This window comes from Epinephelus lanceolatus, chromosome 2 (assembly GCF_041903045.1).
Source record: "Epinephelus lanceolatus isolate andai-2023 chromosome 2, ASM4190304v1, whole genome shotgun sequence".
NCBI lineage: Eukaryota > Metazoa > Chordata > Actinopteri > Perciformes > Serranidae > Epinephelus > Epinephelus lanceolatus.
The window spans coordinates 22566473-22593232 of record NC_135735.1 but is presented as its reverse complement, the minus strand read 5'-3'; the positions used below and the strand labels follow the sequence as shown (position 1 = coordinate 22593232).

General features: G+C 42.0%; 1 protein-coding gene across 3 annotated transcripts in view; it reads right to left on the bottom strand.

The window, feature by feature from the left end:
• Nucleotides 1-3537: 3537 nt before the first annotated feature.
• The window catches only part of syt7b (synaptotagmin VIIb), a 158536-nt gene continuing 135313 nt past the window's right edge, over nucleotides 3538-26760 (bottom strand). For all 3 annotated transcript variants that reach the window (XM_033628611.2, XM_078175317.1, XM_078175312.1), the window contains 6 exons: nucleotides 17766-17889; nucleotides 9526-9793; nucleotides 9224-9393; nucleotides 8777-8891; nucleotides 8373-8572; nucleotides 3538-3869 (listed from right to left, as the gene is read on the bottom strand). In XM_033628611.2, the coding sequence (XP_033484502.2) occupies nucleotides 3765-3869; nucleotides 8373-8572; nucleotides 8777-8891; nucleotides 9224-9393; nucleotides 9526-9793; nucleotides 17766-17889 (982 nt within the window). In that variant the 3' untranslated portion in view covers nucleotides 3538-3764. The remainder of the gene's footprint in view (nucleotides 3870-8372; nucleotides 8573-8776; nucleotides 8892-9223; nucleotides 9394-9525; nucleotides 9794-17765; nucleotides 17890-26760) is intronic.

Here is a 26760-nt window from a genome sequence, read left to right as displayed (position 1 = left end):
AAAACATACTTCTTTGTACATTTGGATTGTTTCATACAGAATAAAAACGGTAAACAATGTTGTTCTGTATTAAACTGGCAAAATAGAACTCAGTGCAGATATATACACACAGAAGGACTCACAGGAAATACAATCACACAAACTAAAGCTCAAATATTGACACTCACACACACACACACACACACACACACATCCAGTAGACAAAAACGAACAGTGGAATGTAAAAAGACTTTTTCCCCCCAGATATTATTACTCCCATTTGTTTCATAAATGTCTATATGGGACTTGGGGGAGGTCACATTCAGGCAGTGAAGCAAACAACTGGAAGACTGACTTGTTCTTCAAAAACCCCCAAAACAGCTAGGTCTAATGTCGTCCTTGGACTCTGTGATGCCAATTCCAGGTTTAACGCACAGATAAATGCAGCTCATTGGTGACAGGGATAGTACGTTTTGATTTATTCAATCTACATCTGATTTCTCAACATGTTACCAACATTTGTTACCCTGACAAAGCCATTTACTGCCCGCTTTCAGTTCACCCAAATCACAAAATACTGAGAGTATCTTTTATTTATAGTGTTTTCCTTTTGACTGCATCTCACAGGCCTCTTCTGCAGATGGAGTTTGCGCAGTTCAATCCAAGATCTCACTGTAAAAGAATCACAGACCGTTCGATTCCTGGCTTACACAAGTGGCGCTGCATCAGAACTAGAGCTGGGTATTGGTTCTCAATACCTTCAAGGTATTAACCAAAATAACCCACAGCACCAAGTGGTATCCAAACCTCTGCAGTCAAACAATACCTGCATTCTTCATCATTTTTGTGTCCAGATCTAGAAAAAATACTTCTTGTAATTGTATTGTTTTGCTCACTGCTACAAGCATTCCTTGATTAATGCTATGTGATTGGTTCATTAATGCTTGCCTGGATCCAGATCTTTGAATCTGCCAACTGCACAGAGTTGCCTTATTCAATCTGGCATGGTGACATGACACAGCAGTTTCTTGGTTAAAATTAAAAACACCAATGAGTGTTGTGGGGGTGCTAACAATTAGCCAGTGAGTGTCTAAGGCAGGACCAATACTGGAACCATGAGGAGTAATAACAGCAATGGCGAGCACAGTGGATAAGATGGACTCTGCTATCAAGTCGACATATCTTCCTAATATCGCCTGACATCATAGTTTGTTTAACTTCACTCGGCTCCACTCTTAGAACCCTGGCAAAACCACTATGTTGGTGGGGCTATGCACCAGCGTGGACTTAAAATGACATTAGATTCAGGCAGATATGTAAATTAATTTCCCCCTCCCCACTGAAATTGGAGAGAGCGGATGCAATGTCAGACAGACTGAAGATGCAAATGGAGCGTAACGAGTTGACAATTCTGTCTGATATCAGGCAACACTTTCGCACCAGCTGCAGCCCATACTGTCTGTGAAGTGGTGAAGATAAGCATTGTGTGTTTGACTTTGTTGTCAGTTCAGCATGCTGAGATGCCACCAACATATTAACGCATCTGGTGGCATTTGACGCAACTGATATACTTTCATTCATATCAAAGGTACTGAATTAAATAGGGAAAAAAAGGGATCAAGTGAAGTGCTCTGTTGGTATCAGTATCACATTAAGGGTACTGGTATTGGTACTGGTATCATGGTTTTATAAACAAAACCCATCCCTGATTGAAACTATTTGGTCCCGTCACTGATGTCTTGGGCTTGGTGTGCATTGGTGCGATGCCACTGTGTGCATGTGGGGCGCTGAGCAGTCTGTTTACCACCAGGTGATCCTGGATTCAACTGAGCAAACTCCATCTGCTGAGAAAAATGTGAGCTGTTGCAAAACCCTAAGCAGTAAAAAGCTAGCAAGGGGACCTTGAGTTAAGATTTATGTGTGTGTGTGTGTGTGTGTGTGTGTGTCATGGAATCGAGAACATGTTTTGCCCACATACCCCTTGTGGTATCAAGCCATGCAGAGAGTTTCAAACCTCTCCCACCACTCAAATGTGACAGAGGTATATTTTACTTGGCATGCTCAAATAACTGATTTTTTTAATGGACATTAGATAATGTGTAAATACCTGGGGGCCAGCTGCCCTTCGCCTCATATGAGTTATTAAAAAAGATTTTTTAAAAATGACATACGCAGCAGCTCTTGCGTGAGCCACAATTGGACACGCCCATGTAGAGGACAGATGTTGTTGCTGTTTTCAACGATTTCTCCCAGTCCCGGTGCAAACCGTTCATTGAGGGTTTTGTGGATTATCCGATTAACCTGAACATTGTTTCTGGAGAGACAGGCAGCTGTTGAATTTGACTGCAGTGAGCGCCTTTGTACTTGGGGTGGCAGCAGTGACGTCAGAGGATCAAACCTACAACATATACATCTGGAGCAATCAACCTGGCTTGATACCGCTACAGGTATGTCAGAAAATAGTGTGTACATGTTTGTGATTTGGGTGGACTGACCCTTTAACCCCAGTGACCTCCCCACACCTTCATCTAACATCAACACCACAATACCTTATATTCAACATCATTATCAGGGGCTGTTTTCAACAATATCTTAAGTCTTATCTTAATTTAGCTGTCCAAATACTCCCTTATTAACACACACACACACACATACATGCACGCAAACACGCCCATTAACCCGCACCTCCACGACTGGAAGCTGGCTTTTTGCTTATTTTCTGTGTCTGGAAGAACAGGTTGATTCTCTAAATTCTTTTGAAAACCGAAAAAAAATAAAACACAACATTAATCACGTTGCTCTTTTTTCTGTCCATTGGGATTTCTCTTCAAAAAAAAAAAAAAAAAAGGAAGGATTTTTTTTTTTTTTTTTTGACACTCGCCCTATGGGACCAGTGCTAAATGTTCATGTTCATATCCGTTTTTTCTTTTTTTTTTCCTTTTTTTTCTGTTGAAGATCTTCATTTGGGGTTACAGCACATCACCCACAGCACGCACAGACAACAAAGGGTTCCAGCCAAGGGAGAATTATTACAGTGGTGCCAGAGAAAGAGTGAAAAAGATCAAACATGAGTTGAGTGACAGAGTCCAATTGCAGTCCAATTCCGCTTTAAATACAGCCCATCACTCTTCCATTTCCTGTGTCGGTTTTCCTGATTTTTCAGGCGTTTTAAGGGTATGGAGGAACAGTGACGGTAACGGAAGAGGACTTGAACGAAGAGGTGAGAAGCAGAGTGGAAGATTCCTCACTGCAACACCATGTATAGGTGGTAAATGTGTCACACACATAGGTGTCATTCACGCTCAGGTGCATGTTTGAATACAGGCCGTCTTGCCGCCACAGAGGATGGTTGGAATATCAGTTTGATCCATTTTTGGTTGGTAGTTTGAGCTCATGGGTGGCAAGAGGTACTGCCCTGATGCTAAACACTGGGAATGGTTGACAAGGTGGACGAAAGTATCTTGAAGAAAAAAAAAAATCTCATAGAAAGAGGTCACAAGGAGGAAGTGAGTCAAGACATCAAAGACATTTTTAAGTTCAGACAAAGAGATGAGACGGGGGTCAGGTGGGAATGGGAGCTTGACGAGGGTGAAATTTGACGAGGACTGAGGGCAGAGGATATCAAAGAGGCCTGAGAACAAAGAGATGACACACATTGTCTGCAGCCCAAGACTGCAGTTAGGGAGCAGGGGGGGAAGATATGTGCTGAGGGGCAGGGGGCTGAGAGACTGATGCTGAATTTCGGAGGGGGAAAAACACTGTAGGCAGGTTGGTTGCTGGGTCCCTCAGGCCTTGAGAGCATGCCACTGGGCCACAGCATTACGAGGACGACCCATCATGTCTTTCCAGTGTTTTACCTCCGCTGGGCCGCTCTTCCACGAGAGATAAATCTGTGAGAGACAGAGAGTCAGTGTAACCCGAGTAATGTCACACAGAGATTGATGTTGTTTGTGAAGCGCCAAAAAACAGGGTATTAAGTAAAAAACTGTGAGTCTTAAGTCTAGCCCTGCTTTCACCACTAAGCCTGCCACTCTAATCAGACTTTAACTCAAATCCAGGGCAGAAAAAGAGCCATTAGAGGAAGAGATTTCACTCGCTGAGATACTCTGAGAAAGGCTAATGCTGACGCTAATGAAGATCAAACGCCGAGTCTTTAAGTAATTCTCATGCAGAAAGAAATCTCCTGATCCGCACATGTCACAGGAAGTACTGCTCAAGTTTTTCATTGTCCTCCGACCAAGTTATTTATGAGTGTGGTTATAATAGGCAACATATTATTACCGCTGTGTGTAGGCAGATAATATATGTGGTTAGGGTGGCAATTACTGGAAATGCATATGACTGACAGAGAGCACAGTCGCTCATCCATGCAGCACGCAGCTCAGCTCAAAGATTATTCTTACAGTGTGTGAAGGATTTGATTTGAGCTTTGAGGTCTTTCTGGTATTAGCGGAAATTCTACATGTAAGAATCGTGTTACAGCTCTATTCTCCAGTGTGTATCTATAGAGGTGGGTATTTGGTTTAAAATAAACAAAGTCAGTATGCACAAGAAGTTGGGAGTGATGTGATTAGAGTTCAGTTGTGTATTGATGGGCACTGAGGCCAGTGCTTTATTTAAAGGGTCTGTTAAATCCTAATAATTTTCTAACACACTTACTGAAGGGAACATTGTAACTTGGCAATAATTACAGCTGAAGGAGAGAAAATGTTAAATTGGTACAATTCCAATTAATTCCAATTAACTCTTACGCTAGCGTGGCCTCGACTCTTTTAGTCCATCAGCTGAACATGCAAAAAGAGGACTTTGTCTAAAGGAAACAACAGAGTTGAACACGTGAAGGATAAAGTCTCCAACAGAGGTGGGACCAAGTCATTGTTTTGCATGTCACAAGTACGTCTCAAGTCTTTGCAATGTAGACTCAGGTAAAGTCACAAATCCAGACAGGCATGTCCCAAGTCAAGAGCCCAAGTCCTTAACTTTAAGTTTCGAGTCCTAAACAGGTCATAATGCACTCTGACTCTTCAGTAATTATGTCATTTGAACAACTGAGTAATAATATATTAAATTTGCAGAATTAATTTAAAAGTTGTTCTTATTTGCTGAACAAGTTTGCTGGAGGTTGCTGCACCTCCATCTGTAATATTTGCCTTCCACGTGTTGCATACCACAAGTCGTTTTTTGTTGACCGTAGATTTTGTACTCAAACAAAATTGTCTTTGGTATTATTTTTTCAAAGGGCGGTAGGTGGTGCAATAGTTAACATTATTGCCTCACAGCAAGAGGGTTCCCGAGGTGGGGGGTTCGAACCCTGAGGTGGGGGAGTCCCTCTGTACAGAGTCTGCATGTTCTCTCCATGACAGTGTGGGTTTTCTCTGGGTACTCCAGCTTCCTCCCACAATCCAAAGACATGCAGGTTAACTGGTGACTCTAAATTGTCCGTAGGTGTGAATGTGAGTGTGAATGGTTGTCTGTCTCTATGTGTCAGCCCTGTGATAGTCTGGTGACCTGTCCAAGGTGTACTCAGCCTCACACCCAGTGTCAGTTGGGATAGGCTCCAGCCCCCCCATGACCCCTAACAGGATACAGTTACAGAAAATGAATGAATAAATTATTTTTTCCTACTGGGGCTTAGTAATGTAACATTAGTTATTCATGTTTCTCCTCTGCAACTTGACTGGATGCTCTCGGATTGGTTCAGACAATGTGGATCTGGGAAATTAAGTACTAACTTATTGGGAATGCATAGCACTAACGTTAGTTGATTCATGAAATGAAGGGAAATGAATTATTTCATGGCCCACTTTTTAAATAACATACTTTTCAATCTTTGGGCTTGGGGGAGGGTATTAAGTATTTTCATGTCAAAAGGGTCAAGTCCAAGTGAAGTCACGAGTCATTGGTGTAAAGTTGAGTTGCAAGTGTTTTTGTCAAGTCTTATAGGGATAGTGCACCCAAAAATGAAAATTCAGCCATTATCTACTCACCTTCATGCTGAGGAACGCTCTGGTGAAGTTTTAGAGTCCTCACATCCCTTGTGGAGATCAGCGGGGGGAGCGGCCAGCAAACCTAATGGCAGACGGCGCCCCAGACTAACGTCCAAGAACACAAAATTGAATCCACAAAGTATCTCCAACATGCTAATTCTGCAGTGATCCAAGTGTGCTGCAGCCATGACATAAAAAGTTGTTTGGAAAAACGTCATATGAACTCTGTTTTGAGCCTCACTGTAGCCTGTAGCTCTGACTGCTTCTCTGTGCTCCGCGCTCACGTGTGCGCGCTCAGGATGATCGGTGATGCACGGTCTCTGAAGAGCAGCAGTCTCGTCAGTACTGATGTCCAGATTTTCAAGTGCAGGCATCGCCAATTCCCAGTCTGAGCAGCAAAGACTTTCCTCATCCGTTGGCATTGCTTTGCATTTGAAACAACTACACCACCAGGTTTCCAGTGCTCGACTCTGGTATTCTGTGGCTGGCTGAGAGTTAGGCTCATGAGCTGCGGCGGCTGCTTTGTCCAGTAGCCTGAGTTCCGCGTCCGTATACTCGGGCTCAAACAAATACGGCTCAACAAAGAAATGCTGGTCCTCCTCAATTTCAAAGTCTTCAGACATGTTGGGCTGTCCTTTGCTAAAAGACAGTAGTGCAAATTATCTTTTAGCTTTGTGGTTATGTTGTCTCCCCCTGCGGTGCACGTGTCACGTCTGGTCTCACCCAAGTGCGCGTACGTGAGCGCGGAGCACAGAGAAGCAGTCAGAGCTACAGGCTACAGTGAGGCTAAAAACAGAGTTCATATGACGTTTTTCGAAACAACTTTTTATGTTGGGGCTTCAGGACACTTGGATCACTGCGGATGAGCATGTTGGAGATATTTTGTGGCTTCAATTTTGTGTTCTTGGACGTTAGTCTGGGGCGCCGTCTGCCATTAGGTGTGCTGGCCACTCCCCCCGCCGATCTCTGCAAGAGATGTGAGGACTCTAAAACTTCACCAGAGCATTCCTCAGCATGAGGGTGAGTAGATAATGGCTGAATTTTCATTTTTGGGTGCACTATCCCTTTAAGTCATCAAGTTTGTGACTTGAGTCTGACTCAAGTCCATACCTCTGTTTTCCAATATTAAATAAATAGAAAATTTAATATTTGTTTGTGTTTAAATTTGAGCAGTTCTTTCAAACACATTTTTTCAGAAAGCATCTAACTAACTTACTGACACATTTATCTTAACTCAGTGTTCTCCATTATTAGCACCAACTTATTGTCAGAATGAGAAACTATTATGAAATAGCAGACTATTACTAACCAATAAATAAATAAATAAATAAATACATAAATATTATCTACACAACAACCGAAACATTCAAAGGTGTATTTGCCTCTCTTAGTCTCGGTGTGTGCAACAGGTCCTTGAGAAATTTGAACCAGCTGATTTTCTCTTCAGGGTTACAGATGTGTTTTTCTTAGATATAAGCAGATCATTTGCAGATGAATCAGAACTGCAATGCTCAGACAACAGTGGCCAATAATACATACGCCCAGTGTTGGGGAGTAGTGAACTACCTGTAATTAAACCAGTAGTTTAACTGCATCTTGCAGTATATGGCTGGTACCATTTTTTTTGTAGTTAACTACTGAAACTACAAACATTTTTGGGCAATAAGAGGAAAGGAATGATTTTTTATTTTTATTTCACCATTGCTTCTCTAGTGTAATTGAACTCCCTTTGACCAAAATTAGTCACAAGTATTAATTATTGTTATTTATTAACAAATGTTTAGTGTTTTTCTGGTTTCTGTAAGAAGTGTAAACAAGTGGGCACACTTTGCAATAAACTCAACTGGGTGGCATTTTTTTTTCTTGGCTGTGACTTTTTTGTATTATATTTTGTTTTAATTTCAAGCATGTACACTGCCAATTACATTTTTTTTTCACAAAGTAGTTTGAGCCACTGTTTTAAGTAGCTTAAGTTAACTAAAGTAGATTTCTCTCTAGGGTAGCTTTGCTGTGGTTCAACTTCTTCCAGTGTGAAGTAACTGGTAGCTTGTAAAGCTTTCAAAGATGTATCAAAATGCATATTACAGTTATAATTTGGGGAGTTTGGACACAACTTAAAGTGGAAAATGTACATTTTGGTGATTTAATTTATGTGTAAGAGCATGCCGCTGCATGTTATGCTTATTTGTTTTTGGTGTAAGTCTAAATAAAAGCAACCTATTCACAGCATTCACAACCTGCACGTTCCAGCAGGGGTCAGTAGAGACTGGCTCAGTGATCAGCAGCTGATGGTCTGTCACAGAGTCAGGAAATCACAGAGGAAGAGAAGAAGAAGAAGAAGAAGAAGAAGAAGAAGAAGAAGAAGAAGAAGAAGAAGGAAGAGGCGAAGAAGAGGGAAGGAGATACCTTTCCAATGACATCATTGCGACTGAGCCTGTCCTTGTCCATGACGGTGATAATTATGGTAGTCTCCCTCAGCACGTGGGCAGGCACATCGAAGGGGAAGGACTCGTTGAAAACAGGGTTCAGACAGCGCTTCATTACCACCGTCTTCTTCTTCTCCACGCGCTTGTCCTTGTGCATCAACCACACTTTTACATAGGGGTCTGAGGAGAGGGAAATATGTTTACAGTATCTTATTCCTGTGTACCTCAGTTTAATGTAATGTTGTTTTATGTGCTACTGTGGATTTGAAATCATTTCCTAGTTGTGAACAAAAAATATAGTTTTCTCATTTTCATTTTGAAGCAGCAATGATGTAGAGGGGCAACAGCAATAAAAGGACATGGGAGATGAAGGAGCATCTATACCAGAAGTGCCTCCAATGTCCATGGCTTTGAGGTTGCGGGCTTTGATGATGCTCACAGTGATGGTATTGGCTGTGGGGTTGTAGCACAGAGACACCAGCAGATCCCCTCGACTCCCCTGGAGAAATCACACACAACAACAGCGAATTGTTTACTTTTTTGTTTTTTTAATCCCCTTTTCATATTGTTCTCCCTGCTGTTGCTCACTGTGTATTTCTTCCTCTGGCTGTCTGCGTTCTCTCCGTCTACCTGTCAGCCCCTCCATATTCCCTTCTTTCTCTTCTCCCACCAGCTCGCTGCCACATTTCCCCTGAGAGCATCACGGCAGCCAGGAATGACATCACCCGTTACATTCTGTCCCATCCTCTCTTTCCCCTCCTCCCTCTCCTCCCTGTTTCTCTACCTCTTTCCTCTCCTCTCCTCCCTCCCCCTCTTTTCCCTCTTACTCACGCTGCCATCGCTACATGGTTTCAGCTCCTTCCAGAAAGTCTGCATGTTGGCCAGATCCAATTTGTTGAGGGGGATGGACACCTCTCCTATGGGGTCATTCCTGCTGAAGCGGTCGTAGTCGAGGACCTGCAGGTATAGAGTCCTCTGGACCACCTTCTCATACGGGAACCCTGAGAAACAACACAGTCCCAATAAGTCATAGTGATGCACACAGGAAAAAAAAACAGCTTGAGTGCCTGCATGTGCTGCGAACACTAACTCCATGTATTATGTATGTATTAGAAAAGCTTCCTCCTTCAAACCTTCAAACAGGAAGGTCTCGTTCCAGTGGGGATTCAGATTCTTCCTCTTGACTTTGGTCTCCAGTTTGTGCTTCTTGTCTGGCAGTAGGTAGAGTTTGACAAACGGATCAGAGGTGCCGGAAAAGTCCTTAGCAGGCAAATCTTGGCCCTTGAGGATTTTGACGGTGAGGGTGGAGTCCTGAAAACTGTAGCCGACGCTGAACTGAATACGACCCAGCTTCTCACACACTGGACCCTCGTGTTCTTCTTCCTCCGAACCAGGAGACAACTGAGAGACAGAGGAGGAAGAGGAGATAAATGCGGTGTTATCTTTTTATACAACTCTAGGTGTTGGATATGTTTTAATGACACTGTAATGGAGGGAGTATTTACTGGTTCTTTCTAGTTCATTACTCTATTTTGAAACAAGATATTACAAGATATACATTTAGTGTGGTTCATAAGATACGTACATTAAATTTCCAGGAGCACCTACATCCTCAGAGGAGAAAATGATCCCATCTCTCAGAGAGTTACATTATACACTAAGACCAAATTGTATTTAACTTGAGATTAGTTTGCTCTGAAGATAACAATTATTATTTAATTACAAAGTAAACAAGAACAGAAATTCTTCAGTCATCACTTTATTGATCACCTTCTATGATACAGCTAAATGATGTGGACAAAATATTAAAAACATCTCTCAGCATAGCGCTATACAATCTTCAGCATCGCCAACTGCAGCCTCCAAAATGACCACAGAAAAAGTAGCGTCCATGGCATGTGCACTATGTTCTAATCCTACTGTGCAACGTAGTGCCTGGTATAGATGAGACAAATTACAGTCAAGCAACCAATGTTGCAGACAGACAGCCCAATTTAACCCCTGGTCATGTCTGTCCGTGTGTATGTGTGCACACGTTCTTGCACTTAGGCCCAAGAAACACTATTTGTACGGGAGCAAATCACCATTATGTTATACTGCTGTGACAATACATCTGTCAGTGATGATGCACAATGATGTCTGAAAGCTTAATTTACTGCTCCCTGTAGAGGAAACTACAGTGTCTGTTACATCAATGGTTCCGAACTGGCAGGTCGCGGTCAAAAGTGGGTCGCAGGTCAGTTCTGAATGGACTGAAAATTTGTAAAAACACAATTTATTTTGAAGCACAGTGAATTTCTGGCACAGAGCTTTTATTCTGAAGTGCTGTTTCCTGCTGTGGAGTGACTGACTAACAGACAGCTACTTAAAAGAGACAGCAATCTAGCTCAACGACATGGCCAAACACAAGTATGATGCTGAATAGATTAAACTGTGTGCACCCTGTGGCTGGGGAGGTGATTTTGGATGCAGCGCTAGAGTTCTTCAGAATCATGGAAAATTTGAACATCTACCACTCAGTAGCAACTGAGCAGTTCCTTGATGAGGGCCATGTGATACAATCAAAACCTCCAGAACAAGTGTGCAAGTGAATGAACCTTGACTTGTGATTGTTTTGTCAGCCCCTGTTTCCAAAGTTGAATAAACTGTCAAGCTTGACCGTGAAGTCGCATCAACACCTCTAAAACTCTGAAGAAGGAGCTGAGAGGTGGTATCTCACTACATAGAAATCTTGGACTCCAGTCCACAGGGGGCACTAATTCTGCACTTCAGCATTAAAAACCCAGCTCCTAACTGGCAAGCTAGCATAATATTATGTCACATGGCTGCTGTCTGCTGTGCGATAAAGGCAGAAATTGTCCATGGCTGTGTGCAGATGAGAGGCAGATTATCTGTTGGTAGACAGACCCTCTGACTGATGGTGGCGTGGCCTGAAGGGAGGGAGAGAAATCCAGTTTAAAAAGTGCTATCTGATGGGGGAAGAGCTGGGGGCATTACTCAAGGAGCAGTTCCAGAAATTTAATATCCAATTCTGTATTCTCCCACATATTTCTGATGGTGCTGCTGAGCCTCATTCTCCATGCTGAATATGATCACTTTTCATTATGCAGTCCTCCACCCTACAGCTGGCCTAAATTGCTTTTCCCCATTTTCTGTGTTGGGCGCTCTCTCTTTTTTCCCCGAGTCCTCCCTTCTCATTCAGTTCTTAAATTCTCATCTCTAATTTCTTTTTTTCTGAAACCCAAACATCCCACGTGCAATAGATGCAAATTCTACTGGAGCACAAAACATGGCTGGGTCTGAACAACACTTTAAAAGTACTGTCTGTCTCGCTGAAGCTTGATACAGCTTATTCTTCTGTGTCACTGACCTCCATTGTCATGCAAAAACTTTTAAAACTTAAAAAATGAGCCACATTTTGCACTGGCTGACATGGGTACTGTAATTTTTTTTAAGTCAATCCCACATACATATAGCTGAAAATAGTCCCCAACAAGTGGATTATCTACTACTGTTTGGGTAACGTGCTAAAACCTACAGTGCCTTGATGTTTTAGGTTAATTACTTAGCCTTTTTTAAAAGTCAAAGTATATATCTGGAACCAGTTTCTAAAGATCTATGTCCTCTGTATAGGCCCACACACACCAAACTGACCAAAGAACCAGTGGCGATGAAGCTGGACTGTTGTGTCGCTGTGTTTGGGCCAAAAAGTTGCCGTTCAACACCCCAGAAAGACGACAGCCAATCGCCAATTAGCGCGTACATTCTGCACCTGTGCGAGAGAAAATAACTCTCCATACAAGCAAGGGGCGATGTTCTGTGTTCGTCACTCGAAAAGGGAAACTGGAAGCTCTAGGACTGCAGATATCCAGAACAATGTTATGATACACATGAAACAAAGCAGTGTCAAACATTTTCACACCACTCTCACTCACCACTTAGACGGTCATCATGAAAATATTCATGTATTGAGATGATCAAATGAGATCAAGATGAAAAATGACAAGAGCCCTCGGTGTGTGCCTGCTTGACTTCAGTTGCTTGTTTGTTTTCATCACCTTGGTTTTCCTTTTCATGCACTGATTTGCTTAAGCCAATCAGAGTGATGTCTCTCAACAATGGGCTCCACCAGCGATTGAACATGCTCAATCAGCTGAAAAGCCACTGACAAGGGTCGACTTAATATGCACATTCAGCACATCCAATGCATCAAAACATTGTTTTCTAGTTGGAGCCACACCTCGTTTTCAAACTGTATGATTTGACTAAAATGAACAATGATAGCAATATAGTCCACGATGACCAGCGCTAAAACCAACCTGCGTAGTTGTCCCTCCATTGTGACATTAGAAAGTGTCACATTTATCTTGCAAGTGTACTCTTCTTCAACGTTTTGTTTACTTCCTGGATTTTTCCCACATGGAAATTCTGACCACTCAAGAGCAGCTTTCTCGCACAAGACGTTTTATTTGGTCTGCTTGAAAATGCTGCCGTGAGAACACGAATCAACTCTAGGCAGTTATGCAGATTTGTAGCAAAATTAGTCCCTGATTCGGACCAAAGCAAGACAACTCTAGGTCTGAAGGCACCCTTAGAGAAAACGCATGTGTTGGGAAGTACTGAGTATGTGAATAAGACTTGGATTATACTGCAGGAGTTGTGTGAGTGTTTGGAAACAGATGTTCAATTCATGAAGAATGTTCACCCATGTGAAAAAACGTTGTTGTTTTTTTACAAATTCAAGATAACACATGGTGAGTAACTGATATGCAAATGCTCATTTTGCAGGTACAGTATTCCTCTGTGCTAAGTGCCACAGATACTGTACTGTAGGCTGGGGATGTCAAAAACTACTGAGAGACAGACGAACGCAGTGCTGGGTTTGGTCTTTCTACAGAATTTGTTGACAAATCATATATAAGAAAAATAGTCTGTCGCCAGCCTCCTTTAAACAAACAAAACACATACAGTAAAACCTCTGCAAACGTGTGGATGTGTGCTGACACAGAGGCAAAGACACCTTCACACAACACTATCACTGGCTCTGTGAGCGTCTCAAAAAATGAAAGCAGTGTCAGAGTACATCCTGATAAGAACCATGTGATGCTGACAGGAGCCCCACCCGTCCTCGCTTGAGAGGGGTGGATGTATACACACTCTGACATGCAAAGCCATTTCTCTGCATCCTTTGTTCTCAGGATAGTCTATGAAATACAGTCTGTATATTGTACCGCCACTGCTTTTTCCACAACAGCTCAAGTGGCTCAAAAGTGCAGGATGGGTATTTTCAGCATGAAAGGAGGGTTGTGTAATATATAGACGCCTTTGGCAAAACTGCCCAGAATGAGTATTATCATTAAGCACCACCGCTGTGAATTCCTCAGACACACCATGAGACCCACATAATTACACACTGCTCATACCCATCTCTGCCATATTCTCACAGCACCCACAGCACTGTGTGTTCTTTCACAGCTAATTACCGAACCTCGCTGAAAAAGGCGCACGTTCCCTCCTCTCCCAGTGTCTCACTCTGGGGTGATGATTACTGTATGTTTCAGTTAGCTGAGATACTGTATGGCAATAACTACTGTATCTGTGATGCTCTACAGGTGGGTGAGCTGAGTGGGATGAGGACGGTACTTTTTGAGTGATGAAAGACTTGCGAGGAGGAAACACTTCTCATAGGACTCAAATTGAGCTGAAGTGTGTAGGCTTTCTTTTCTTACTTTCTCCCCCAGAAGCGACACAGTGTATTGTTTACAATAAACACATCATGCCAAATGACTTTAAGGGATGGTTCTGGTTTATTAAAACTTTGTAGTTTTGGTCATCATTTATATTACTTATGAAAACAAAACATTGCATAAGTAGGTCAAAGTTAAACCAGAAGTTTAGACTCTAAAGAGTGACAGATGTTTACAATGGACTTTTTTTCTTCTTCTTACAAATAAGTTTGAGGAACATGTGGGTTGGCTTGAAACCCACATGATTTTTTGAATGCTTGTGTTTCTTGCCTTCATGGACATCTTTTCAGAAATGCTGCCATGTTTCCAGATCTCGGCTATTAATTTTAATCAGTAAAATTATATTATTTCTGACAAAGGTGATGGCCAAAACTTCAAGAAAAGAACCTATGTTGTAAGAAAGTGGAATTACAACACTAAATACTTAGGCCTTGTCATCTGCACATATATTTTTTTTTTTGTTTTGTTTTTTAAGTATCTACTCAAGAACTGTAATAAAAATAAAAATCTGGATCCCAATGAAAACACAAAAACACAACTGAAGCGCTGTTAAGAGCACCCAAACCAGCAGGTGGCAATATAACACTAACCCTAAGGCCATACAACAACAGAAGAAGATGTTGGCCAATGAGAAGCCTGAAAAAACTTTACTAGAAGCCTACCTTGAGGAGTGACCTTCGTGGTGCCTCTTTACGCCTTTGTTCCTCAGAACAGCTGAAGAGTAACTGTACATTCATGTGCAGACATGTAAAAAGTCCTGTCAGCAACAGTAGAGCCAGCACTATTTGGCCAGGTTCGCCACTGCGAAAAATGTTGCATCAATTGTGATGCCTCACAAAGGACACCTTTGGCTTCCAGATAAGTTCAAAATTAGCCTCCCACAGATACTATAATGGGATATATGATAAACTCACTGTCTTTGGTGTTTAATTTTTAATGATCCAGGGTGCTTTGGTTGGTTTAAGTGTTGACTGATTTGGAGGATGTATGAGGGGTTGCAGGATGATGCTATGAACTGATTGTCTTGACTGCCACATTTAAAAAATTAAACAAAAATCCCCAAACAAACAGGCCTTTACAAAACAAAGTTCCAATCAATGGGGTATTAAATGACTTCTTCAAACAATAAAAACAAAGATTAACCAAACAGGCAGCGGTTAAAGACTGTAACCCTTCCACGGTCCACAGTCACTTCAGCACACCTGTCTTAAATTAAAGGTTCCCAAGAGACCAGCCCTGCGTTCCAAATCGCATACTTCTACTATATACTTTTAATATGTACTACAGCTGCCCTTAAAAAGTATGTAGTGTAGTATGCAGTATGCATGCAGTATGCATACTATTGGGACACACTACATCTGCCATCACATCGCTCCCTGAACTCCGACCCTCTTGCTCACTTCCGCCGTTGTTGTACTTTGGAGATACAGCAAATCTCCTCTTGTCGAGCTCGCCAGAGTCGTGCATACCGTTGGAGGTGCCGGAGAGCTCTGTTGCTGTTATGTCGTCATGTATGTTGTTGTTTCTAATAAACAGTCCCAAGCCTATTATTAGTGACCTGTCTATTGAACTAGTCACCAGTAGGCATATTAACCCCCTTCACACACAGTTCTCTGTTGCTGGCAGATATTTGTTGTTAAATATATTTACAGCTATGCAGCTGCTGGCACTATATTCTGTCTGCACGTGAGGCAGCCTTACATTCACATTACTTTTATTTGTAGTGTAACATACCTGCACATTCTTACTACATTACTTAATATGTGTTTGACTTTTACTATTCATATATTTACTAGTCTATACTGCTCATACCTGGCCCATAGTGTATTCATATTTAGTCATATTCATTCATTATTTATGCCACACTTACACCACTGCCTGTACTGCTAGAATCTTCTATATTGTAGTCATAGTTGAACCCTAACATTGATTATATTATAATCACAGTACAGTTGAATGTTGTAACCGTGTTCTTGCAAAACTGTATGATATGTGACAGTATATAATCAGATCATTGCAGTCCTAATATGTAGTGTCTTAGTATCTCAAATTAAATAAACCATGTATGAAAGGAAGTGTGGGCGTTGGTTGTACACGCAGCTCAGTGTGACGTAACTTCCGCTGCGCAAAGGATTGTGGGTCAGAATGGCCAAAGAAGCATGCTGACATGCATACTGCGAAATGTGACCGGATGTAGTAGAACATCCTGGTACTTTTGGCATACTGCATCTGACATACTATGTATTGGGACACACTAATTCTTTTTCTGGCATACTAAATAGTATGGTAGTATAGGTATTGGAACGCAGGGCAGGTTAGGTGGCGCATAAAGTGTCTCAAAAAATAATAGGAAACTAGGACTTGCTAGAAAACAAACATTATGGTGCACACTGACATCACAGGCCAAAGACATAGACTGTATAAAACAACTAACGCAGCTACTGTGACGTCACCCATTGGTTTGTGGATTACCATTTTGAAGCCTTGACTTTGGTAAGAGAAGAAGTGACCAAATTTGGACAGAGGGTGGAGCTGTGGAGGGGGGGGAGGTGGATCTTACTCATAGACTGTAGCTGCGCCTTGCAGACAGCCTGTCACTTGAGCAGCCCTGCCCTTTTATCTGCGTAACTTTAAGCCTTCATAATATTTAAACAGGTGAGTTTTATAAAATTTGTACAGCTGTCATGAATGTTGAAATTAGCTATAGAGATCAAAAGAGTTTTTGTGCCAGGCTGTAAACATGTTGTAAAGCTGGGCATTTTAACATGGGGATCTATGGGGATTGACCTCCAGTGGCCATTCAAGGAACTGCAGTTTTTGGCAAAGTTTTCACTCTTGTCAGGGCTTGACAAAAGATCAATTTTCAGTGACCTAAAATGCTGTTTGTGTGTGGATAAAAGGCCGATCAAACATTTAGAAAAAGCTGAGTTTTCAGATACATCCGTGTATGTGTAGATTAAGCCTTAATCACAATCACAAATACTGCTGTAAAAGTGAGTTAGAAGTAAAGGCACTCAAGGAGCTCTCAACAACTATAAACATAGGTCTGACAATACCAACATATAGCTACCACATCGGGAGGAGTTTGGGGTGGAGGAGGAAGCTGTGGCAGCACCCGCTGGTAAAGAACTTGTGACACAGTGAGTAAGTGGATCTTAGTGGAGATTGTTCTGTCAACTGCTGTTTCCAAGGTCAAGAACGAACCACCAAGCTGTGCATTCAAACTGTATCCAACAAGCGGATCAGCTGCTGTATGTGCTGCTCAGTCTCATTCAAGATAACATAACCTGCTTTTCTGTTTATATGGTGATTAATTGCTAATTACTTTAAGTTCTATTTTGAGTTTGTACATTATTTTGTCTCCCTCATTGATTTGTCTTCCACTTCCTTGCCTCAAGTCCTGCATGTAACTTTCATCTTAGATTAGGAAAGATGATCTGGACGCTCCATTTGAGTCTCTCAGCTGTCTCATCTATTATGATTTAAAAGACTTTGTTGACAGCGGTCCTCCTCCTCTTCATATAGATGAGTTCAGCAATGCAGAAAACAGAGGCCGCAGATGAATTAATGTTGTTTCAGTGAAATGTGTCTCATGGGGCAACAGATGTGCTGATATTGTATGTTACCATGAGCATGTCACTGGTGACGGAGTTGGCCAAGTCAGAGACAGAGGAGTTGGCATCATGGCGGCGTCCGGTCTCGTCTGGGGTCTGACCTCTGGGGCTGCTGCCTGGTTTGTTACCCGGAGTCCTGTTTAAATGGACACAAACACATAAACATGTTCGTAATTAGGAACAGTCCTTCCTCTGTGAGCACAGAGAGGTCCATAAAGCGAATGTTAAAGAACGTGACCTCAATCCCATTCAACGCTCTCTGGATGAACTGGAGCTCCAACTGTGAGCCCGATCTTACAGCCAAACATCAGTACCTGACCTCTCTAACACTCTCGTTGCTGAATGGGAACATCCTGGTTCCAAAATCCTGTGGAGGTGGTTGCAAAAAAAATGGAGACTCTTGACAGCCAGCTACAGCCTGCAGGGCAAGGGTTATGTATCAGAAGGAGTCAGCTGAAAGGATATTTTTCTGTAGTCATTCAGAGTTGAGCTGTTTGAAGTCAAAAAATGGAACAAGTGGAGAAGCTCACAACACGACTCTACTTGATAAATCTGTAAAATTTTCCACAGTGAAAGGAAAAACACAGATTCTGTTCTTTAATTCTGGCAAAGCATTAACTTATTTCTGTAAAATATGTAGGCTATCAATGCAAATATTCAGCAGCATCTTAAAAGCATACTTGAGGAGATCGATGCCACTGTCATGTCCGTATGCCAAATATGTAGCTGGAGCTAGCATCCAGTTAGCTTAGCCTACCATAAATACTTGAAACAATGTCTGACTTGGTCCAGAGATTACTAAATCCACCTACTAACACCTCTAAAGCTCAGTTACTTGCATGCTACACCTGGTGTGTTTAATCTGGAGAAAGCAAAAGAGGTAAAAATAACATGTTGTGGTTTTATAGGTGATTCCTTGGCTTGCAGACCAGTGACTTGGGGTCTTCTGGCAAGTGCTGTGGAGCCATGTCAAAATTGGCAAACCCCATTAGTCGAAAAATGTCCCATTGAACCAAAAGCCCATTTCTCAAACAGCCCTGTGCCTATTGTCCTATTCCTCCAAAAATACACACAGTTTCAGTTTCCAAGAGGCATTTGAGCCACAGGTCGCCAAAATATCCCTGCTTTGCCAGTGACTTTTGTGCCATTAAAAGTGCCAAAATAAGCCAAAATATGATCTCCTAACCATACCCAGGTGTGTTTATGCCTAAACCTAACCACACATTGACCACAGATGACAAATGTAACATACCTGTGGTTTGTAGAAATGAGAAATGCGAACATTCTTTCCGGCAACTGTGTTGTCTTACCACAGAGAGTGTGCATTTTCCGAGAAACAGTACTTGAGAAGTGGGCGTCTGTTTTCAGTAAAACGGACTGTCAGAGAAATGGGCTTGTGGTCCAATGGGTTATTTTTCGGGGGGCATAACAGGGCTTTGTTATGGTGGGCCGTTGGAACAATGGGCAGTCCCCACTGCTGTTTCCCTTCTATTTCCAGCCTTGATGCTGAATGGCAAACTATCACTTTAATGATAATGGTTTTGTTCAGCAGTTATGCATGAGTGTAATGTTTGCACATCCACAACTTTTGGCCATGTAGTATATGTCTATCAAACAACAGGGGCTGTGGCGAGCCTCACTGATGCTGCCTGCACCAGTATTGGATTAAATAAACATACAAACAGTCATCTAGATGATTTATTGCTGAATTTGTGTATAATCAAAACTAAACATACACCACTGTCAAACCTTTTCCGTCATCACTTCACATTCTCGGGATTTTCCATGCACAAAACAAGTCCACCAAAACCAAAAGTCCAGGACAAGACCTTTAGAAAATACTAAAATTAGTCAAGGGTATAAATTGCTCCTGGATCTTATTATGTAACAATTTGGTAAATAGGGAAAATACAAAGATCTGATACCAGTCTAGGCGTATTGACAAATAAGACTAATGAGCACTTATCGCTGTGAGAGAGACAACCCAGAAAGCAAAAACAAAGAGTCAGAGAGACGGAGATAGCGAGCGAGGGAGCAGGTGAGCTGTAAAACACAAAGGCAAAAGCAGAAGAGGGATTAGAGGGAGGTGTTGTGGGAAATATGATCTGAGATGGAAAGATACATTTGAAGATTTATCTGTGCACAGAGGTTGAGAAAGAGTGAAGGAGAGGATTTGTCTTTGTTAAGATTCGGAGGATTAATAGAACGAACAAAGTGAGGTTCCCCCCCCCCCCCCCACACACACACACACACACACACACACACACACACACACACAAGCTGAAAGAGAAATTGAAGTAAGGAAAGGAGATGGGATAAAAGCCTGGAAACAAAACAGACCAGGTTCGGTTTAGGTGAAGAGTCAGATACTCTACAGCAGAGGAAAGGAAGCAAACTGGCACATTATACGGGCAAGAAAAATAGAAGAAGGCTGGAGACGGAGGGCTGAGAGATGGACAGGGTTTGTACGGCAAAGAGACAAGTCAAAGCAGAGTGAGAGGGAGCGGGAGAAAAGGATACGGTGTAGAAGAGAAAAGAACTGATTCGTCACTCCGCATTTATTTCCTGTGATCTGCAGGTCAGAGCGCCAACAATGCAGCGCAGACTTAATTCAAAATGTAATGGTTTCTGTTTCAGAGGCTTAACAAATACAGCTTACTATTTTCTGTATGGGCTATTAAAAACATTTGAAACATAACTGTGTTATTTCTCTAACAGGTCAAACTAATGTATGCAGAGAAAGCTAAAAATGTTCAATTACAGCTTCTAATATTAACCCTGAACACATCAGGGAACAATGTGTTGCCTTAAAACAATTACATAACACCTGGCTGTCTCACTGTGCCACTGACTTGACTCCCATCTGTACTGTGGTGCTCTGTGTTCAAGGACCATACCCACTGTCTTCGCTATTTTAGCCCTTTTACTTTAAACATGTGTAAACTTGCAAAGCATGCCCGAACATTTTAGATAAATTGTCTTTCTTCCAGGCAGCCTGCAAAAACTGAAATTGATAAATGAATTAAGTTTGTTGTTATCATCATCTGTTGTTTGTGTGCATCTGCAAATTCAATTATTATGATGAGTCTGTTTTTGCAGGAAATGACTTTGTCCAATTAGTTTGTCGACATTAACACAAAGATGATCTTAAAGAAGCATTTCCCCGCTGGAAAGATGGTGGTTTCATAATTATGGGCTGTCTCTGAAGTAGGAAGATGGAAATACTTTTGAAATTGGTGCTGCAAGGCCAGAGAAAACAGAGGAAAAGGATTGTGGAATTTGCTTTGGCTTGAGAGGTAGAAACCTACAACTACCTGAATTCACTGCACTGCACCGGACCAATAAAAGCTCCTGCCAGTGGTGGTTGCAATTCAAGCTTGCCATTTTGACACAGGAAACAATATGGAGGCCGGGTGATAGCAAACCACCTTGAATTACACATTAACGGGAAGCTAAAATGAATATTTTCTAATAACATTTTAAGCAACCCAGTCTCAAGTCTTGCTTGGGCAATGACTTACGGCGTCAGACACTGATGAAAATGCTGTCCTTTAACATTGGCATGATACGCTTGTAGTTTAATGGCACCCGGTGGCATCAGGGGGAAACACGGTGGGACACGAACAAAAGTTAAGGCGACGAAAGTCCGAGTAGGGTAGGTGAGAGCGGTGGTGGATGAGTCCAACAAACAGCGACTTTCACGCGACAGAGTGGTGTTTGCATCCTGAAAGATTCTAAAGCCAAACCTTGTTCAGGTCAAAAAACGTCAATTTGCAGTGTTGTAACGAAGTAGTGCCTTTAGTTTGAAAGACACTGTATGTAAATGGCAAATTTCCTGTGAAAACAGAAGTGTATTTTGGAAGACAATGCATGTGACAGGCAGAACTTGACACAGCGTCCCAGGACGTCAACATCCAACGCACCCAGGGTACCTTTCACATGGTATCTGGACGTGGAAAGTCCTTCACCAAACGTCGATATGTGACGAGATTGGAGTGAGAATGTGTTGTTAGGTCAGAAATAGGCAGTGCAGTAACAGTATCATATTTCGTATTTGACCAGCACGGCCTAGTTTAACAGTTTGGTCTGAGTTTGAGAGAGAGATAGAAGCGGTTTGAGAGAGAGCCACTTCTATATTCTTTGTGTCTGTGGTTGTGGGCATTCAAACGTAATGAAGTACAAGTTGTAGTTCGAGCATCAGCCCTAGAGCCAGAGAAAATCCACCAGATGATGTGATTTTCACTAAATTAGGAGATCTGTTACAATGTGTTCAGGAAGTTAACATACATACACAAAAAGTATATCACGTAAAATTCACATTATCCTTTTCACAGTGTGTATGCCTGATTGGCTGTTGGCCTCACAGGTAGATTTTATGGCACAATAGCAACCATGTGATATCTAAAACTTTAATTTATAAAAAGCTCTTAAATGGAACCTTCAGTACTTTTTAACCTGAACCCTATTTACCCAGTGTTTTTGTGTTAAAGTGACTATTGGAAATAGCAATTTTTGAAATTGGTCCAGTATTGAGTGAGAGTGCTGCAGCCAGCAGAGACAAACCTTTTTGTGCAAGATTAAGATCCTTTTTGTTCAACCAAAGACAGCTTGAGTCACTTTAGCATGTACAGAGCCAAAATATTTTCATATGTAACTGGGTAAATTAAGGTTTTATTTCACCAAAGCTTTTGTGACTTTCATGTTGTTGAAGTGTGTTAAGCATTGATAAACTGGCTGCTTCTTCAAATAGAGTCTAGTGGGTTTGGCGATGGTGATTTTGGGGCTGTTTCTGGTTAAGCAAAAATGATCTTATTACTTAACAAAAAGGGCTGTAATTGTAGGAATCCTTTCCATAAATTGTCAGACATACAGAATAATAATCTGAGCATGTCAGGTGCAAAAGAAGCCCTTTTATTGGACATAAAATGATGGTGTGAACATGACCATTGCAGAGTATTTTGCTACTGTTCGCTGAATTCTACACCAATTTCAAAAAGTGTTGTTCCCATTAGTCACTTAGACACAAACACATGGGAAAGTATGGTCCAGGTTGAAAAATACCAAACCTATCCTTTAAGATTTTAATAAAAATGTCCCCTTCTCTCCTCTCAACAGTTCAGTTGTAGCTCAGCTACATGGATGAGCCTTTCAAGGCATTCCCCACTTTGACTATGAGCACATAATATCAGCCTGTCAGCTGTGTCTCTACAAAAAGGGTCTATAAATGCTTACAGTAATTCTAGGAGGGGTTGGCTCAATGACAGCCAATTGAACCCTCCCTTTTCAACTCCCAACACACAGGACAGAGACCACATGAATCTTCAACAATCAACCGAAACACAGCCGGGAATTTTTCTCCATTTCATTCTGCTGTGCTACTGTGGATATTTGGCTATAAATCATCCCCGCCATGCAGAGCACATGCAATACTTTAACGAAGTGCATATAAAACTGTTGTATTTAATGCGGGCCTGCATATATCATGCAATTTTTTCCCTAACTGTAAACATGTTTACTGCTCTGTATACCCTGTATAAGGGAGCACTGAGCCAACTAGGAAGTCTGACTGTTTTCTAATATTTACAGAGGTTTGATGCAGCATAAAGTCAAAGACTGCACCACTAAAAAAAAGTGTGTAAGACAATAAAAGAGCAGAGCAGATATTATAAATCTGTCCTTTCTATCTTACCTGAGACACACAATTAGGTGCTTAGTGGGCAGGCTGACACAGGACAAGAGTTAAGTGATCAAAAACTGTGTTAGAGAGAAGATTATACATCCAAACTGGCAGTTAACCAGGTGGAGACGACACCTGTCATAAAGTTAGAGAATGAAAGCTAGAGAGAAGAGGTTTTCTAAGAGTAACGGGAAGCAAATCAAAGTGAAGTAATACCCTCACTTCAGGTTGATGACCTAATTTAACAGCTAAAAACACAGTATCATTAATTACACAGCTCCTGTCTCTTTACAACACAAGTACATTTCACTGACTCGTCAGTGTCAGCTCAGACATTTAACTGTCAGAGGGTGAAACCACAAATATGAAGCAGCAAAATTAAACCAAATTATTTGTAGTAATGTGAGAATATGTCCTGTTTATTTGTGTAACAGCGATGTGCTACATTTCAAGAGGCCCTAAGAGCAAACAGGTGCACTTCTCCTGAATTAAATTTTAGTTGGGTGCTCTGCCTTGTCAAAAGGACAGCACTATGTATCTTGATTTAATTGAATATTTTCCTCTGATTTTCTGTCCTCCTGCAGTGTGGATCTTCTAACAGGCATAAAAGCACAATTGTTTTCTTCTTGTTTGCATGATGTTTATTTGCAGTGCCCTTTTCATTTTGTGTTTTTCATCTTGGGGCAGCAGTAGCTCAGTCCATACGGACTTGGGTTGGGAACCGGAGGGTTCCCTGTTATATGGAGTGTGGACTGGTGGCTGGAGAGGTGCCAGTTCACCTCCTGGGCACTGCCGAGGTGCCCCTGAGCAAGGCACCGAACCCCCCAACCGCTCAGAGCGCCTGTCATGGGCAGCCCACTCTGACATCTCTCCACTTAGTGCATGTATAGGTCCAGTTTGTGCATGTGTGTGTTTGGACCTGTGTGTAATTGACAAACAGAGTGAAAAATTTCATTTCCCCTCGGGGATTAATAAAGTATATAAAATTAAAAAAAAATGAACAAAATAAAAATTACTGGTATATCACAACATGGACAAGTCGCCTGACAACCATTTACGCTCCCATTCACACCTATGTCCAGTTTAGAGTTACCAATTAACCTAATGTCAATGTCTTTGGACTGTGGGAGGAAGCTGGAAAGCCTGGGGAAATCCCACACTAGCCCTTTGCAGGAAAGCCCAATCAGTCTTCTTTCAGCATTGGCAGTATAAAAACAAAATTGGGGAGTGCCTACTTTTGTTTATACAGAATGCGCCGTTTTCGGGGCAATGGGGGGCATGAGCAAGTAACAAAACGTTTAGCTCGGCGTGTGACATAAACAGTGATGTACTCGAGGGAAGCTGCGGCCAGTCAGTCCTTCAGCGATTCTCTCATAAATCGGGCCATCATTCACCGTCCCCGTCATCTGATGGTTAATGGCCTCTTCGTTTGCGAGGACAAGGAGGGTGCGCAATTCCTTGTCTCCTCAGTTGCTCATCTTTACAGTGTCTGTCAGGTTTGTGTTTCCCTCTTGCTACTAGCTGCTCATTCCTGGTATCAGCTCTTTCCTGTTTATCCACCGCCAGTGGGTCGCACGTGCGGCGTCATCAACAGCTCTTCCCACGGTCTGTTTAAACTGAAAGGGTTCCGCCAATATGACTACCCTATGAGGTGGAAAATTGGGCACCTGGATCAACTTGCCAATCCGGCTCTGTGTGTCTAAATGCTCGCAGCTTGCTGGCAAAACGGCCCAACATTTGCGGAAAATCTGGCCGTGTAAAGGGGGCTACTGTCATGGGGAGAACATGTGAACTCCGTGAAGAAGGGCCCCCACTCCGGGGTGTCGGTGGCTTAGTGGTAGAGCAGGCGCCCCATGTACAAGGCTGTTGCCGCAGCGGCCTGGGTTCGACTCCAGCCTGTGGCCCTTTGCTGCATGTCTCTCCCTCTCTCTCTCTCTCCCCCTTTCACACTTCACTCTCCTATCAATTAAAGGCAAAAAATGCCCTTAAAAATATCTTAAAAAAAAAAAAAAGAAGAAGGGCCCCCACTCCAGGTTCGAAAACCCCTCCCTGGGTTCGTACCAGGAACCCTCTTGCTGTGAGGCGACAGTGCTGACCACTGCACCAATTTTGTAGATTCTCCATTCACCACGGGGGACATGCAAGAACTAGAATTAATGACGAAACAGTGACGCTGACCTTTGCCCTATTGGATATAAATTGTCTATATCTTATCCTACTAGACATTTGTGTTAAATTTTCTTCATAATTAGCGTATGATTTCTTGAGTTATGGCTAAAAAGATGTTTTGTGAGGTCACACTGACTGTGATCTTTGACCACCAAAATCTAATCAGTTCACTGATAAGTCCAAGTGGACGTTTGTGCCAAATTTAATCTTCCTTCAAAGCGTTCTTGACATATCGTGATTGGGATGGACAACCCAAAAACATATTGCTATTGCCAGCGTGTGGGCATAAAAACAGAATTTTCTTCATAAATTCAAGGTAACACAAGGCAAACATTTTAAATACAAATGATTATTTTTTGGGTGAAGGATTCCTTTAAATCAGACAAGTACAGTTATGGTGTTTGTTTATCATAGTCACCACAGATTAACATATGGTGGCATGAAAGGCAAAAAAAGGACCTGCAGCTGCACAGAGTATGATTGAATCGTGACTGTTGACACGGCAATGGCCTGCGGGACATGGAGCAATTGGGTGTGGTAGTGAGGTGGGTTCATCCATGCGTGTAAATATACATATTTACTCAGTGTCAAATACACACACACACCTGCACGCACACACACACGGGCTGCAGCACGGCACTGGTGCTGCATAATATCTCCACCAGACATGATAACAGCCTCAAATTAGCTTTCTGTCCAAAGATATAAAGAAAATTATGAGACATGTGGCACAAATACTGTGTGACACTGAGTGAATTATTCTCACTGCAGTTACTTTTTTGATTCATTAAAAAAACTAGACAGAAATTCAACATTTTTGCAACTGTTAGGAGGTGAAAGTGAGTGTACATGTATCATGCCACGGTGGTGAACTTTGGAATTTGCCCAAAAGGGAGGAGAGATATCTGTGGCTGTGAGTTGCCCCGTTCTGCCTGCTGGTGACTATCTCGTCTAAAAAAACCAGTTACATAATTCATTCTTTAGAGGTTGTTGTAACCATGACTACTGAAATGTGTGCTCCCACTTAAGGTTGTACTCACTACCATCATGTATTTTACACGGGGTTGCAGTAACCATGGTAACAGGAGCCTTCAAAAGAGGGCAGCAAAAAATCCAAGGAAGTTCCAAAGAGAGGGGCACATATTGAAAATAGCAAAAAGC